Raw genomic sequence first — 17,485 nt, 5'->3', positions numbered from 1 at the left:
TTCATTAGAGCCGAAGGGCAGGCGGCCAGCGAGCATCCTGGCAGGCAGAGCAGTGGATTTTCGCAGGCTCGCTGCCTCCTGACACAGAAGCTTCCCTTGTAGCACTCACAGCTGTTTGGATTTTACCCGAGTTCATATCACAGTTTATCAAAGAGGCTCCGTTTTTTTTCCCCCTTCTTTTTTTTTCCTGCACTTCGCTGAGCACAAGCCAAATGGTTCCCGCAAAAACAAACGCAGGTTTTGTTCTGCAATGCAGTGGCACAGAGGGTGGGAGAGAGGAAGAGGTGACACGTGTCCCCCCTCCAGCCCTGATTCACTTGCAGAGGGATTTTCAGGGCATGGGTTTGGCAGTGGGAACTGGAGGGGGCACAGCAGCATCAGCACACCCAAAGGAAGGAGGAGCAGGAGCGAATCGTGCATCCCAGTACTGGGCTCCTCCAGCTGATCAGGAGGTGCTGGGATGTTTGGCCTAGCAAAATGTGTGTCCAGAGGAGCTCAAGAGCATCCAGGCCTGGGAGAAGAGGAGGGTTTTGGTTTTTCAGCTCCTGAGCCTCCTCCAGTAAGAGGCTGGGCAGTGGGGACAGCACAGCAGGAGGAAAGGATGAGGTTAGGGATGGGGTGGGAGCCAGGGTGGCGTGGGTGGACACTGGCTCACTGCAGTATGGTGGCATCCTGGGACTGCAGTATCTCCTCACCACCAAAGCAGACACCCACTGGCTCTGTACAGGATCCCCAACACATCCCTTACTATCCAAATCTGCGGCTAAACCCCCATCCCACTCCCTCCCCACAGCCCTCCTCACTGGGATGCTGGCAGGCTTCCCCTTCCCTTCCCACTCTCCCAGATGGAGAGCACAGCCCTGGGAATGCCAGGCAGACCGAGTAAAAAGTGATTTAACATGCACCTCACTGCTGGCCTGCCAAGAGCACTGGATGAAAGTCTGTGCTCCACAGGACACGCTGGCCCTCTGCTCCCCCCCTCTCTGATTCCTCGTCCTGGTTAACAGGTTCAAACTCACTTTGCTTCTTTCCCCCTACTTTTTGTGGAGGAAAAACAGGTGTCACACAGTCAGCCCCAGACTCTCAGAGGCAGCAAAGCCCTGTCATGCCCAAAAAGAAGGGACCAGCCACTGCAGCATGAAGGGTATCACCACACAGCCCTTTGTGCACCCAGCGTGACCTGCCAGTGTTTATCCTCAGCTCTTTCCTCTTTGCTACCCAGCTCTCCAGTTCTCCACTGGCCTCATCCCAGGAGGACTTTGAGACCTCAAGGAACAGGGAGAATTTCCAGCCAGGTGAACTTTTCCCGTCTGCTGGAACCATAAACCCGTGGCCCCATCACGAGACTTGGGATTTTCCAGCTCTCCAGCTAATGCCATAAATTGGCTGAACAACCTTATCTGCTCCAGCCTATGTCTTCCAGAGTGGATGGAGAAGCAGTCAGCCCTCCTGGCCGCCCCCACCAGGGTTCAAGTATCCCCTCAAAAGCCAAGGATGATCCCCACTTGAAAGGACAAGCCCCACAAGCATTGCACAGGAGGTGGCTGCAAAGTCACGCCAGGGTCCCTTCCAAGCAGTTTAACCTCAGAAAACGCCCTGTGAGAAGGTGCCAGGCAGTGTGGAGGTTTGTTTAACAGCTCTATAAAACAAGCTGAGACAACCCCTGTGCGCAGGCCCCTGCCTGGGGAGCAAAGTGCTGACTCAGGCGTCCTCTCGTGCCCCAGGGTGCCACTGCTCGGAGAGAAAACGGCCTCACTGGGCTTAAAAGTTAAGCCCTGCACTTCAAAGCATCCACACACGACATGCATGGGGATGTCTCCAGCCACTCAAGCACATCCCATACCCCGGAGGGTTATGTGGCTGTGGCAAAGTATATCAGCCATGAATCCCTTCGCTGCTCAATCTCAAAGAGCAGCAAACAGCCGGCTGCTTTGGTGCTAGGCTCGGCTTAGTGAGCTGAACCAGCTCCTGGAGCTCAGACTGACCCTGGGGACAGCATGGGGGCTGCACAAACAGCCATGGGGAGGGACAAGAGGAGAGACACAGCACCTTCCAAGGCCAGCCAGCCCTATCCTCTGAGCAGCAACACTGATGTCCATGGGGTAGGGCTTAACCTCTTACTTAATCCCCCGTCCCATAGCACCGGTACCCACAAACAGGCATTAAATCCAGCCTGTAAATCTCAGTGTGAGCTGAAAAGCTCGGTGCTGCTCCACTGCCTGCCTTCTGACCGGCCAAGCAGCTTTCCCCTCCACAGGGTTCCTGCCCAGAGGATGGCTGTGCTGCTCCAAGGAGCCATGTGATGCCTTGGAAGCTCCTCCGCATTTTTCTGCTGCCCCAAGCCATCGTCGGGAGGCCAGCAGCTGAATGGGAGTGTTTGCTTCTTGCTTTGGGGCTCTGTTGAATCCAGGACGGCCACGTGCCAGCCAGGGCAATTAGAGAGGAGGGTGGAAGGTCCCAGATCTGCTTATCAAGGTGGGAGGTAACACTGATGCTCCTGCCTCTGACAATGCTTTGGGAGCAACCTTTGAGTGCAAACGTGCCTGGCTCGAGAAGAGAAGGCAGCACATGGAATTCTGAGTTTTGAAGGCAGAATAATTTTACTGGCTTCCAGCCTAAAAAAAGTCACAAGTGACAGTGAGAGAGACAGACCCCCAAAGGAACCCTGTCAGCTGTGATGCAGAAAACTGATGCCAAGCCCCAAAAAAAGAATCATTTGGAAGAGATCATGGGAGCAGGTTTCCCTCTTCCCTCAAGGGGAGAGGGGTGGGAGAGCCTGAGACTCAGAGGATTCCTACCACTGGAGTCCCCTTAGCACATCCCTTCACAAAAAGGGTCCCTTGCATTCATGAGGCATCTAAATGGCTTTGAAGAGCCTTCTCCTGGATGTTTCCCCTTCATCCTCCTCCTGCTGGGGCTCAGTCCAGCATGTGGCCTCCACCATGATGGTAGGCTCTCCCTCTGTGAGATCCCCTTGGGTTGAGGGGATCCTAATCCTAAACCCTGTGGCACGGATGAGGCATCACACCATGGTTTGATGTAGTTATGTTGCACTGGATCCCACTGGGGAAGGCAGCAGACTAATCCATCTCTTGGATCACCTCTCAAGTCCCACTCCAATCCTCAAGCACACAATGTACCACAACCTCTGTCTCCAAGACCCCGAGGACATACCAGCAGAGACTAAAGTCCTTTCAGAGTCAGCAACCAGGCATGAACAAACTTGAGTTGGATTAGAAATAAACTACCTTTAACCACAGAGCCCCCACCTGACCTCATGGACCTTTGAACTTGCCCACTGGCAACATGATGGGCAGAACTGCCGCGCTCTGCTTGAATAAATCCCCTGTCCCCAGTTTCTCTTTCCTGTGAGCACTAATCCTTCAGCTGGAAATCACTGCCTAAACTTAACAGGTCTTTTTCCTTCTCTGCTTCACTGTTCCCAGGTCTGCTGTCAGCAGAAAGAGGCAGCAGTGGTCCCCAAGGGGAAGGGAAGACAATGGTATGAAGGGAGCGAAGAGCTTGTGCCAGAGCTGGGGAAGGACCGTGCTTTAGCAAACACTATCCCGGTCTCTCAATCATCCCTGTGCCCTCCAGCCCAGGATGAAACATCAGCAGCATCTCTCAAGTCAAATATGAGACTGGCTTCCCACCCCACTGTGCAAAACAGCTGAGCTGGCTTGTGGACAGGGGAGGGATGTAACGTGGGAACACACATACGGCTTCAATTTGAAAAGCGCCTAAAAATAGCTCCACGAGGCTCCCACGTTCCCTGAGTCTCTCCGGCAAGGGATCAATCTTTGCCAGAGAGTAGTCCTGTAAAAGTTTTTTCCTCCTCTATTCTCATCTTGCTTTTTCTGGAGGCAGCAGAGATGCTGATGTTTACATCAGTCCTTCAACCGCCATCAGCAGGTCTCAGAGTTAACTGCTGGTACCCGAGGGCACGGCTCACCCTTCCCAGAACCACCACTTTGGCTCCAGACCTGCATCTATCCCATGTGAGCCACAGCATGACTTGACAAAGGACAGAGTCATCTATTTTTCTAGGGTTTTTTTTTTTTTGCTTTACCAGATTTTTTGGGGCATGAGTCACTGTAAGAAGCCTCAGCTTGCTGAGCTGCCGTGAGCCAGTCCCACCACACCACTGGCTGGCTGCTGGGAAAGCTGGGCCTGCCAGCCAGGGCTCACCCTGCCAGAGCTGGGGGGAAGAATTTAGGGTGGCTGTGGTATGGGAGAGCTTTGAAATGGGACCCTGCCCAGGCTCACTGTTGCTGTAGTCACCCTGCTCCCCTAACATGGAATGAGGCCACTTCCCTGCCACGGGTGGCTCATCCCAGAGTCTGTGCTGACCAGGGAGAGGAGAGGGGACACTACAAGTGAGATATTGCTTCTGGGATGTATTGAGTAACTTCTTGGTGTGCTCTCAGGCTGCCCAAAGACTTGGGCACAAACTGCTGCCCAAGCAAGTACAGCCTGACACCTGGCTCAGCTTTGCAGATTTTGGGAGCTCTGCATGCTGTGTTTTCCCATTTCCACTGAGTGATGAGAACCCCTTATCAGTACCTGACACACCCCTCTGCCTTTGGAGAGGCTGCCTCTTCTCCCACAAGAGCATGGCTTGTATCTCATGCTCTCCCCCTGTTCATTTTGATGCCACATCCATGAAAGCAAGGGAGGAAAACCGAGGGTCCTGCCAGCTCCTTCCACCAACCTCCTTACTGATTTCTCCACCTTGCCTCCACCGTTAACCCTGTTATTTCCCAGCGAGCTGAGGAACTGATACCCCTTGCCTCAGATGTCATTGCACTGAACACGACTCCCTGCCAGCTGCTTGGCATTCCAGCCTTCAGGGCATTTGGCTCTCCAGCCTCCACAACCCTTGGGCCTCCACAACTCTTGGCTCTCCAGCCTCCACGTCTCCAATCATCAAAACACATGGCCTTGGACGGGCACCTCGCCGAGCCGGGTGCAGGGATTCACTTGGCTTGGCACTCCGAGTGCAAACCTGTCTTTATGCTCTGGCTGGTCTAGCTGTTTCCTAATGAAACAGGCTCTGACAACACTGTTTAATAAGGAGCCACTTTGCCTCCGGGGATGGGAGAGAGAAATATGGTGTCTTGACATGTGAAAGGCAAATCCCGTTTGCTCCAAAACCGTTTGCTGGAGAGCAAGGGAGGCTTGGGGAAACGGTTCTGGCTCCAAGGGAGCGTGGTGCTTGGGCTGCTCAACCCTGTCAACCCCGTCCCACCCATCCCAGGGGTGCTCAGGGGCTTTGGTGAGGCTGGTGGAGTGCTCTGACCTGATGATGAAGGCTCCTCTGGTCTCCAGGAGTTTCCGTTCGCTGCTGAAGCGCTTGAGCAGGTTGATCATGAACTTGTAGAAGTAGGAGTTCATGGTGGGGGTGGAGGGTGAGCACTCCAAGCCCTTCATACCTGGGGAGGCAAGGGGAGAACAAATTAAAGCAGCCAGGGCCCTCCTGCCAAAGCCTGGATCAGAGAGCAGACACCCAAAACATGGTCACAGCACTCAGCAGAGGAGGGCTGGGGCATGACAATATTTCCAAGCCTTGTATAACTGTATCTGGCAGGTCCAAGCACAGCCAGCCCCATTGCAGCTCTCTCCAGCCCAGGGGAAAGCATCCCAGGGCAATCCCAGTCCTGGAAGAAGCACCTGGGAGTGAAGTGGGCTTTTGGGGAGTTCATCCCAGAGATGTTCAGCTTTAGTAGCTGGTAGGAAAAGGGGTACCTGAGATTCTACATTGAGGCAACCACATCTCCTCGGATATGGCATGTACACTCATCCCAAAACAACCAGATTGCTGGTGAGCTGAAGTGCCTGTAAACCAACCCCACAGGCCACAGATGCCCCAAACCCAGTGTGCACGCAGTGGCAGACAAGCACATTCAGCCCTGGGTCACAGCACGGCCACCACTTTACACTCAGTGATGTGATTTTCCCTGAGCAGGAGCCACTTGGTGCAACAGTGTCACATACAACGTGCCCCAGGGCTGGCATAAAGTACTGCTCAAACCACAGCAGAGCTCCAGGCTTAAGGACTGTACCGGTCTGAGACTGTTTGCAGGGTGGGCAGACAAAGGGGCAGCTCCCAGCTCAGGGAAATATCCCTTCCAACCCACAAGAGCAGGGAGCTGGCAGGTAAAGATTGCTTTTCCCACAGTGAAACCCCAGGGGAGGTGGTTTGTTTAGCAGGACGGCGCTCAAAGCAAATGTTTGGAGAGAGCATTTCAAAGGCGACTTTGCAACGAGGGGAACTCTCTCCCTGAATTCCTCCCTTGGAAAGACTGTGTCTGACTGCAGTAAGGAGGGAAGTCAGCACACATGAGCACCCCATGGTTATTCCCCTCCCCAGTACTTTCATCAGATAACCGATGGAAGCCTGAACAGTTTGATTTATGGATGTTGTCTGCTTCTATGGACACTCAGCAGAGCATGGAGCAGCCAATTAAAGATGCAATTAAGCTGCCAAAGCCCAGGAAAGCTGATGGAAAAGCCACTGGGCTGTTTTCCACCCTGCCTCTCCCAAAGATACACAGAGATACAGGCAGGGCAGCTTCCCCAGGTTTGGATTTAGCATCTAAGAGAACACACAAAGCCAAAGAAAAAGGAAAACGAAATATGAAGTCACCCTCACCAAAATCTGGTGTCCTCTCCACACTGGAGCTGTGTGTTCACCCACCCCTTAGTTATCTGAAACCCCAAACCCGGCTTTGAGGCAGGCACCTCCCCGAGCGCAAGTGTTTGCCATTGCATCAAGTTTCCCCTCAGCTGTGGGGAAGATGATCTGGGGAAAAAAAAAAAAAAAAAAAAAAGGATCCAGCTGAGCCGATGGGCTCCAAAACAAAGGTGTGTTTGTTCAAAGGCAGGGAGAACCCGGTGTGAAGATATAGTCATGCCCCACATGTCCTTGCTCCAGCTGCTCAGCACTGCTCAAAAGAGAGAAGTGACATGGTCTGGACATGACATGGGATGGCTCTGCCTTCCCACTGCACCAGCCCACAGCCCAGCCTCAAACCTCCCAGCAGAGCCTGGCTTGCTTTCTGCTGGGAAGGGAGGTGAAGAGCAGATATAAACTGGCTTTCAAAGCTTAAAAAGTGGTATTTTTGCCTGTTTTCTTAGCAATGCCGAAGACATCCAAACCTGGCTATGCTGCAACACAAGAGCCAGCAGCAGGCAGGACATCACACTTTCATTCCTACCAGCTAGCAATGCCCCACTGCTGTAGCTTGTCCAGGGGAAGGTCTTATCTTGGAGTTCCTTCCTTCTCAAGACTCCAAAAATAGTCTCTCTGAGCCCCACAGCACCATGGATGGCACTGCTACCAGGGGAAGTCCCTTTTGGCAGAAGCACTGGGAGCAGCTCCTGTTCAGTGTTCCCTCACATGGCAAAGGCAGCTTTGTACCTCACTGCTGCCTCACATGCCTTCCAGCCCAAACACTACATACCCGAAAACACATCCCAAAGGAAAAACAGGAGAAGGCAGCAATTCTTCCCCTCCCTGAAAGGTCCAGCAGTTCTGCTGTGCACAAGGCAAATCCCAGGAGCCGTGTGGCTGGGAATGTGGCTCAGGACTGACCACCCAGAAGCACCCTCAGATCCATGATCTGAGGTGGTGCAGCATCTCCTGCATCTCCACCTGGAGGCTGGGTCAGCTGAGCATCCAAAAGTCAGAATCTCCTTGGAGATCAGATCCCAGCTCCAGCCTGCAGGACTTTCGGTCCTGCTGTTTTCTTCCACCAACTGGCTCCCGAACTTCCAGCCTTTCTGCCCAGCCTAGAGGAAGCTGGGCAGTGGGTCAGGGATCTTGGGAGCAAGGAGGGACTGGGATACAGAGACCATGAGAACAAGTCTACCCTGTTTTTCTTAGGAGAGGAAAGCATAATGTGACAGTCTGCCTACCACAGGGAGCTTCTTCGCCATCCTTTGCCTCTGGGAGCACTGAGACAAAACTCCAGAGGGATCATTTCTCCATTCCTTACCCACCTGGCACCCAGCAGCTCTGCCTGCATGTCCCTAAGGAAGGCTTCCACCACGGCACACCGTGCCAGAGAAACCAGCGTGTGGGAGGCTCCCGGGCTGCAAAAGACTCAACCAGATCTCAGCTGGAGTTTAAACAGGCAATACTTCTTCCAAGCAGGCAAAGCAGTTCTCTCTTCCAAAGCCTCCCAGTCCTCCAAACTTCCCGTTAGCTCTGTTCACAGGATGTCTAGGAAGAGGCTGGCACCTTGTTTGCCGTGGTGTGACCCTTCCTGCTGCAGCCCTGAGCTCAGCTCGCCGCCCTGCGGGTTACAGCTCAGCACCGCGGCGCTCCCGGCTCGACAGAACCGTAGGAGCAGCCTGTCAAGTGCTTCTATGAAACACGAGAAACAAGCAGAAAGAAGTGTTAAGAAAACTGTGGCATAATTAATTGAAGCTTGCACCTCTCCCCCTTTCCCCGAAGCAAGACTTTGCAGATCCGTAACCTGCCAGATCGGCTGCTAACGTAGCCGGGGCTGGTGGCACATCACAGCTCTGCTGCCTTTTTTTTTTTTTTTTTTTTTTAAATCTGGCATGGAGAAGGGAGCTGGAAGAAGATCCCTGCTCAGAGGAATGAGGAAATTCAGCCCGGACATCCACGAGAATAGGAACAAATAGGAATTTTGGGCTCAGAGGAACATCAGAGCAGTGAAACAAGATGAGGCTACAGTGAGTCCACACCAGGCGGGGCCCTTATCATCGAATCACAGAAGGGACCCTAATGCCCATCTAGTTCCAAACCCCCTGTCACAGTCAGGGACACCTTCCACTAGACCAGGATGCTCAGAGCCCCATCCAACCTGGCCTTGAACACTTCCAGGGATGGGGCAGCCACAGCTTTTCTGGGCAACCTGTGCCAGGGCCTCACCACCCTCACAACAAAGAATTTCTTCCTAACATCTAAGCTAAATAAATCCTCTGTCAGTTTAATCCCAGTACTCTTTGTCCTATCCATGACTACAGCACCCTCCTGCAGACCAGAATGCCAGGCTTTCCCTGGATTCCCTTCACAGCCTGGGATAGAGCCAGGGACACGAGTGGGCTGCTAGGATCACCTAAGCCAGCAGCAGAATGTGTTCCCCCAGCCACGGGGAGAGCGAAGCAAACGCCCGTCAAACCCTCCCGTGCATTTCCGAGCACTCACCAGCAGTTCACACTATTCCCATCGCTTGCGTGGCCACGCTATAAATCAATCCAGACAGGCAATTAGGGATCTATATTAAGGCCCTTATAAATATATATTGTACATCAGCCTGGAACATTCAGGCAGTCTGGCTGCTTGATGGGCTGAGCTGCGTCGAGAACTACAGTGCCCAAAGTGTCCCCAGACTGCTCTGGGTGAGACTGGCAGACTCTGACACGAACTTGGATTTTCCTATCTCAGCCACGAAGTGCGAAACTTCATCCTGGCATAAAACACAACTTCTATTAATTTACTATAATTGGTTTCAAACCAGTCTTAATTAAAACCGGTGTGGACTTGCTTAACTCCACTGAAACCAAATTGAAATAAGATTGGAGCAGAATTGATTCCTTTCCGAAGCGAGCTAAAGCTGGGTAAGCTGGTTAAAGAGTATCCACAAGGGTATTTGTGGTGGTTTAGCTAAAATGATTTACCGCAATCTCTAATTGAAGCAATTTCAGCTCGGATATAGGGAGGGTAAGCTAAGAGTTGGCGAGGCCAAGCATCCTTCCCACCCCAGCGCTTCCCCCGAGGCATCATATTTCCAGCTCAGCCCGGAGAACGATCTCCCTTGGCTCCTCTGGGAGCAACAGGGATAAACCTGGTGGCAGCCGGAGCTGGTCCGTGAGCCTCCAGCCCGCTGGAGTGCCAGCGGCGTGGGAGGTGGCACTGCCAGATGGTGCTCGGCGAAACCCCCGGGCAGCGACGTGGGAATCTGCGCAGCGTCTCCCCCCCCCCCCGGCAGCCCTTCCCCAGGATGTTTTGAATTTCAGCTTTCGCAAACACGGAGCGGCGAAGCCTCTCGCGGAGCGGGATAAAAATAGAGCCGTAAAAAAGGCAAATCCTCCCCTCCTCCTCCTCCTCCTCCTCCTCCCAAAAAGCCGGCGCAGGGCGTAGCTGGAAACAGATGTGAACGTGTCGGCAGCTCAGCTGGGCTCTGGAAAATCTCTGCTCTCCCCTCTCCAGAGCACAGGATGCTGCTGAGGAAACGAACCCAGCAAAATTGTGGACTGCACGGCCACAGGCTGTGCCCACCTGCTTTCACCTGGTCACACAGGGATGCTTCTCCCCTTCCAACCCGGCTGAAGAGACACGGGTTTGCAATTCCCGACGCTTCGGCACCTCACCAGAAGAGGGTTTCCCAAATGGCTCAGGGCACATATTTTGATGCCTTTTCTGCCTCCTGGATCCTCCTACACTTGAACCAGGGTCTGTGCTCGTGGCCGCCTTGGAGGAAGGCAGCAGGCAATGATAACCCTGATGACTTTCCCAGGAAGGTTAGTGCTCCACGACTGCCTCATTTTTCTTTGCTAAGGTAAACCGATAAACAAAAATGTAGCAGGTGTGTAGCTCAGCCAGTGTACAGGAGAACAAAGTGCCCAGCAGAGCTGCAAACCAGGAAGGGTTAAGCTTGGTGGTGAGCTTAGAGCAGGCTGAGGCTCCTGCACGGAAAGGTGAGGCATATGGAGGATAACCTGTAAGCAGGAACAGGCAGCAATGAGCTGCTAGTTTGTTTTCACCTCATTCCACACCCCATCCTCCAAATTCCTCACATTTTGGGAAAACTGAGGCAGCCCAGCAAAGTAACTGCACAGGAGGGCTTGGCTGGGAATGATCTTTCCTACGCTATTGCCTTCTTTATCTGCACCTACAGATCACTAATCCCAGCTTTTATTCTGCAATCCCCAGGCTTTCTGGCTAGCCATGTGCTGTGACCATCTCAGGAGGGGTGGATACCTGGAGGCATGCCAGCCAACTTAAGGCTACATCTGGATGGTCTCTCCCAGGGTTTTCCAAGGCATCCCAGTGCATCCAGGAAAAGAAACAAATCACCCTTTCCTTTGAATTCCCCTCCTCCTCAAGAGGCAGAAGAGCATTTTGGACAGTCAAACCTCCTGAACAGCTTCATGCCAGTAGGGAGATGCCAGAGCCACCAACCATCAGGAACCAGACCGCTGAGCTTGGAGCACTCAGGAACACCAGGTCTCTCCTCTGCCCACCTGGCTCCTCTGCTCCCTGCTGTCAACACTCCTGATGCTGTGAGAACTGTTGGAAGCTGGCTCCTTCACGAGCAAGCAGTCAGTGGTGTGATGTCAGCTGCCCCCTTGCCTTTTGTGGGGAGGATGAGTAAGGAGGGGTTTCACTTTTATCCTGCCCTAACATCAGAAACACCAGTTTAGCAAATCTGAGCCATCTGACAAGGGCCAACCTTCTCTTTCCTATCTTTCACGGACCCCCTGCACCCTACACACTCACCTGGTATTTTCAGAGGCTGCCCTAACACTCTCCACACTGTCTGGAGGTGGGACCCTGTCCTACACTGCCACCTCTGCAGATCCACGATTACACAAATGAAGGGATATTACAACAAAAAGGGAGTGGTTTGACTCATTGAGAATAAAGTGCCCCAGAAATATGTTGAAAGGAACCCCCTATCAGAGAACACCTCAGCTCCTGTCCAGGCTCTGGAGCACTGCGTGCTCTCCAGTGGGGACACAGCAAGTCTGAACTCAACAGACTACACTTCTCGGGGACTCCTAATCCACTGACTCCTGGGATCTCCATGGACTGTTGGTGGAAACCAATTAATTACCTCATCAGGCATGTTAGTGCATCCACACAAGGAGCCAGGCTCCTGGTAAACATCCTACAGTGTGAGTGCTCAGAGGGTCCAGCACTGTCCCTGCCAGCTGCGGTAGGAAGCCAGGCAGGAGAGACCAGACCGAGCTGGAGAGGAAACAAAGGGCCATAACTGCTTCTCCTTACAAAGCTGTGGAGAAGGGAAGGAAGAGTCACGTGCAAGAGCTACCCCGTGCAAGGCAGCAGCTGGTGTCGGCATCCCTTTGGACTGAGCTCTCTTCTCCTGTGCAGGGCAGAGCTGTGCACCAGGCTGGAGGGACTGCACCTTTGATATCATGGAATGGTTTGAGTTGGAAGGGACCTTAAAAGACCATCTGGTTCTGACTCCCCTGCCATGGGCATGGACACCTTTCACTAGATCAGGGTGCTAAGACCTCTGTCCAACCTGGCCTTGGACGCTTCCAGGGATGGGGCAGCCACAGCTTCTCTGGGCAACCTGTGCCAGGGCCTCACCACCCTCACAATGAAGAATTTCTTTCTAATACCTAATCCAAATCTACTCTCTTTCAGCTTGAAGCCATTCCCCCTTGTCCTGTCACTCCATGCCCTCTTCAGAAGTCCCTCTCCAGCTCTTCTGGAGCCCCTTTCAGGAACTAGAAAGGACTCTAATGTCTGCCTGGAACCTTCTTTTCTCCAGACTGAACTACCCAGCCTGTCTCCATAGCAGAGGTGCTTCAGCATCTGATGTGACCTCCTCTGGACTTGCTATAACAGGTCCATGTCCTTGCTCTGCTGAGGACCCCACAGCTATGGATGCAGTGCTCCAGCTAGGGTCTCACCAGAATGGAGTAAAGGGGCAGAATCACCTCCCTGGACCAGCTGGCCTCAGTGACAACCACTCTTGGGTCATCTGCTACTTGTCTCAACTTCCACAAGGTTGGTGAAACACTCCCAAAGCAAAGCAGGTAGCTGGATTCCCATCATACAGACCAGATCAGATCATTTGCACCATCACCCCTGCACAGCCCTGCAGCCCTTCTCCCTGAAAAAGTGGGCACAAGATGACCAAGGAGAGACTCCTGGAGGGCAGCACCCAGCCACCCTCTCCCAGGGCAGCTGGAGCAGGTCGGGAGGGGATGCTGGGAGTCCCCCAGTGCTGAGCTGGGCTGGCCCCAGCTCACAGTGTTTGGAGAAGGCGTCGAGGGCAGCTGACCTTACGTAACGGGAGAACAAAGCGGCTAAATAAAAACTGGAGCTGGGAACGGGCTGCGGAAGTGGGACACGGCTTTCCTGACTAATCAACCAGCATCTGAAGGAAACCGAACTCAATGGCAGGGAAACAACTGCATAAACACATCCTGAGGGAAGAAAGGGAGAGAGAGGAAGCGGGGGGAAGACCTTGGGGGCACTGGCCCCTTCCACCTCCACTCCTGCCCTTACTGTTTGGGTGGCAAAGCCTGGAGAGCCAAGATGGAGATTGCAGCGTGGAAACCTGCTGTGAGCTCAAGGATTTCAAAGGGTGACCTTGCTCGTTTACCTGCAAAGCCACCAACTGCACGCTTGGAAGGGCCAGAGGTAGGAGAGAATGGAAGCCAAGATGGCTCAGCAGCTCTCCTCCCACTGCTGGCTTCAGTGGCATCTTGGTCTTAAGTGGATGAAGGGAACAGAGAGACTGAACCCCGGGGATGAGCGCTGGTGCTCTGCAGCCCCCCACTCTGACGGTGCAGTAGCATCCATCCTATTGCCAAAACAGAATCACAGAATCATAGAATTGTGAGGGTTGGAACAGACCTCTGGGAATCATCCAGTCCAAATGCCCTGCCAAGGCAGGTTCACCTGGAGCAGGTGACACAGGAACCAGGTGGGTTTTGAATGCCTCCAGAGAGAGAGACTCCATGACCTCCCTGGGCAGACTGTTCCAGTGCTCTGCCACCCTCAATGTAAAGAAGCTCTTCCTCATGTTGAGGTGGAACTTCCTGTGTTTTAGTTTATGGCCACTGCTCCTTGTCTTGTTGCTGGGCACCCCTGAAAAGCACTCCTCCTCAGTACTCTCTGAAACAAGGCACCCTAGGGAACCCTCCCATACATCCCAGTACAGAAACAGTGACTCCAGAGAAGGGTTACACCCTCTCTTTTGTTTCAGCACCTTGTGATTTTTGCCTGGGAAGGGCAGTTTCAGCTCACTTGATCTCACTGTGCATCACTACCCCAGGACCAAGCACAGACATGGGGATTTCCACCGGTCACCCTCCTGCTCCAAAACAACCTTCTGACAAAAGGAGTATTTTCCAGGAGCCTCTGCTTTTCCAGGCATAATCCAGGAAGGTCCTGGCCCAGCTGTGACCCCTCAATTTCCCTGGGGGAACTCCCCAGCAGCCCATCCAGCCTCAGCCTTGGGTGGTCAGAGCCAGACGGGATTGGGGCCATAACAAACGTCCGAGGACAACAAACCAGCTCCTTCTTCCCCTCCCCAAAAACATCTGCCTTTGGGTAAAAGCCAACGACCATGCAAAGCTCAGGCCGAAATAAATTCTTAAGAAACAATTTTCTGCTACATTACAGGGAAGAGGAAAATAGGTGAGGAAGCCAGAGCCCATTAGGACCTGTATGGGGGCAAGTTATCCCATGCTGGGGCAACAGGAGCTCTGGTTACAGTAGATCTACTCCAGGAGGGCAGAGTCAGACTATTTTTAAAGGTTACACTTGAATAAGCGAAGCCAAGTTGCTCTTCCAGAGAGCTAACAAGGGCCACGGCAGTCGTTAGGATCCACGCCATCCAGCCTGCTATTTTTAGATCATCCAGAAGGAAGGAAACCTCAGACAACCATCAGTGTGAGCTGAACTGCAGCTCCTCAGCTGCTTGGCCAGCGCCACAGGAGCCGCTCCACCCTGGCGGTCTCACTTCTGACAGTGGGAGGATGGATGAGATTTGCAGAGGGCCTGGGGAGGTCACCACCACTGCAGCCCCCACCTCTTCACCGCAGAGATAAAGCTGCCAGCAGGAAACAAGTAGATCCACAAAAAAAAAAAAAAAAAAAATCCCACCCTGAGCAACCCTAAACCTGAGCCGGTTGCTGGCGCAGACATTCGTAAGACCGGGGGGGGGTGAACAATCCAGGATCTTCAGAGAAAACAAAGCCTGGGGATGGGAAAGCGAAGCCTCCCTCTCCAGTGGTGATTTTGCAAGGCCCCGTGGCCGCATCCTGTGCAGGGAGAGGCAGGCTTGGCTCCGGGCTCGGGTTGCAATCCAAAGCTCACATGAAACGTGCTTTTGGCTGGGACGACCTGGCCTGGGGACTACAACAGGGAGGCCCTTAAATAGCAGCAGAGGCGGGGAAGGAGCAGCCAAGGAACTGTGAAGGATGAGCCACAGACAAGGGAAGGTGGAAAAAATTTCCCCATGTGCTGGGCTAATGAATGAAAGGTTGTTGGTTTTTTTTTTTATGCCCCAAGTCCCCAGAAAATAGGATCGTCCCTCTTCATCTCTCTCCTGAGGTTCTGCCAGGCACTCAGAGCAGCACAGCAGTTCACAGCCAATGAGGGCAGCCTTCAACAGGCAACATCACAGGAACAGACCCCTCAGGGATCCCTCTGCGGATCTGTGGATGTTTTGGAGACCTGGGTTTGCAGCCAGCATCCCATCCCACACTGATTCTAGGGCGCTGAGGGTTTTTACAAGGAAAGAAGAGGCTGGTACCCAAGGTCTCGTAAAAAATAGGACAATAATGACCTCCCTCCACACTGGCCTCTGCAGCATCTTGTTAAACAAAGCCCTAAATCCCCAAAGCAAGAACTAGAGGGAAGAGCAATAAAAATAAAAGCAGTGCCCTGGTCTGCGCCACGGCAGGCTCCGTTCCCAGGCTGTACTGGGTGGGGATGAAGATATTGGTTTCTTACTGTAAGAGAAGCTTCCCCTTCTGCCTGAGCAAACCTGACCGGTGCCATGGAACATCGAGAGAGCCCTGGAGCGGGGAGGCACAGAGCTGTGGCACAGGGGCACTCACTAGAGGAGCTCAGCTGGCCAGCCCTGGCTGGGACGTGAAGCTCCGCTGGGCCGGGTCGCGCGTCGGAGCCATCCGAGGGACCGTGACCCTCCTCCGTCTGTCCTGCTGGGGAAGAAGCAATCTCAGCCAGCAGCTCCAGGTCCTTCAGGATAACCTGTGGAGAAAGGGATGGTGCAGAGTCAGCACATGCAAGGGCAGATGGTACAGGGAGCTTTCCTTTCCAAATCCAGGGCCAAAGAGCAAACAGCAAGTCCCAGCACATCAAGAAAGGTGTAGGGAGAAGAGAGCTATACCTGTAAGGCTCCATGTGGAAATTACAAATTCTTGCAGAGGGGATAGGGCAGGAAAGAGGAAACACCCCCCCTGTTTCTGCTCTGTGAGCCCCAAGGAGCATGTGAAATTAAACCAAATTTACACAATCAGGAGCAGAGCTTTGCCTTCCCCTTGTCCCACTTCGGGGAGGTCTGGGTTTTGCTTCCCCATTTCCCCTCATAATGAAATATTTGGGACAATCCCAGCAAGAGCACAGGGATGTTCTGGGGCATACACCAGCCAGCCCCTGCATGCAGGGCAGCATCCCAGGAAAGGCTCAGCTCGTGACATCGAGGCAGAGCTGCCATTCGGATTTCATAGCTCTTTCCTTCCAGAAGTCACCAAATTAGTCTATATATAGCATTTCTGGAGAAGTTATTACCGAGTGTTTTTTTTGTTTTTTTCCGTCCTCAACCCTTCTCATGTCTCAGGCTATTTTGGGTCCCCCTTCATTCAGATGTCCTTGGGTCTGGATGTTTCATCAGCTGTCCCCGATGCTCTGAGCGTGGTGGGGCTGTGTGGAGCAGAAAGGCTGCCAAAAAGGGTCAACTGCCATGTCTAGCTCATTGACATCTGGCAGAGCACATCCCTGACTACCCCTTGTCCACCAGCACAGCATTCCAGGCTTTCCCTGTGTTCTCACAATGAATCTTTCTGAGGAGATGCAGTTATATGAGAGTTTCAGTTTCTGAGCTAACAGAGAAAACCCTTACCCCTGGAAAAACAAAAAGCCAATTACATCTCTTTTTTTGATCATGCTAGAAAATATGCCTGAAAATCAGAAAAAGGAGCTCCTGGGTTTTTCTGTTGCACAGATATCCTAAGCTGAGTGGTTATTTTTTGCAATTAAGGCTGATTTTCAAGCCCCCAGCAGCTTTGGAGTAGGCAGCGTGGTGTCCAGGCTGTGGTGGGAAAGCAGCCTGCCATGGGCACCACGAGACTTCAGCATGCTTGGGAAGACCCTGTGCCTATAGACATGATTAAGTCTCAGCCCACAGCTCCCCAGGGGAGGAAAAAAAAATAAGACAACAACTTTTACTGCTGTCCCTGAAGAACACGGCACCTCCGTGATGCTGCCAAGGCTGGGAGCTCGTTGCCAGCACAGGAGGTCCCTGCCATCACCAGCCTTCATCCTCTTCCACAGTGAGGAGTCTGTGCTCCCTGGCAGACCTTGGTCCTCCCTCTCTGCCTGGTTTTCAAGCATCAGTGGCTCACACAAAGTGATGTCGGCGGCATTTTGTTTCAAGCTGAGGATGCCCCGGAGAAGAGCTCACGATGCCTGGTCTCCTGAAGCTCTCTGTAGACTCTCTAGTGGCTAATCATGTGGCTCAGCTGAACTTGCAGCCTTTGTACAGGCACTGACTTGGGCCTC

General features: G+C 53.1%; 1 protein-coding gene across 1 annotated transcript in view; it reads right to left on the bottom strand.

Moving 5' to 3' along the window:
• The window catches only part of VAC14 (Vac14, PIKFYVE complex component), a 57,534-nt gene that overhangs the window by 15,346 nt on the left and 24,703 nt on the right, over positions 1–17,485 (bottom strand). Inside the window, exons 13-14 of the mRNA XM_027646537.1 lie at positions 15,802–15,955; positions 5,300–5,432 (exon numbers count right to left, since the gene is read on the bottom strand). Coding sequence (XP_027502338.1) covers positions 5,300–5,432; positions 15,802–15,955 — 287 coding nt within the window. The remainder of the gene's footprint in view (positions 1–5,299; positions 5,433–15,801; positions 15,956–17,485) is intronic.

This window comes from Corapipo altera, unplaced genomic scaffold, assembly GCF_003945725.1.
Source record: "Corapipo altera isolate COAL_440 unplaced genomic scaffold, ASM394572v1 62, whole genome shotgun sequence".
Taxonomy (NCBI): Eukaryota; Metazoa; Chordata; class Aves; order Passeriformes; family Pipridae; genus Corapipo; species Corapipo altera.
Note: the sequence above shows the minus strand (reverse complement) of the source record. Positions and strands in the feature narration are given on the sequence as shown.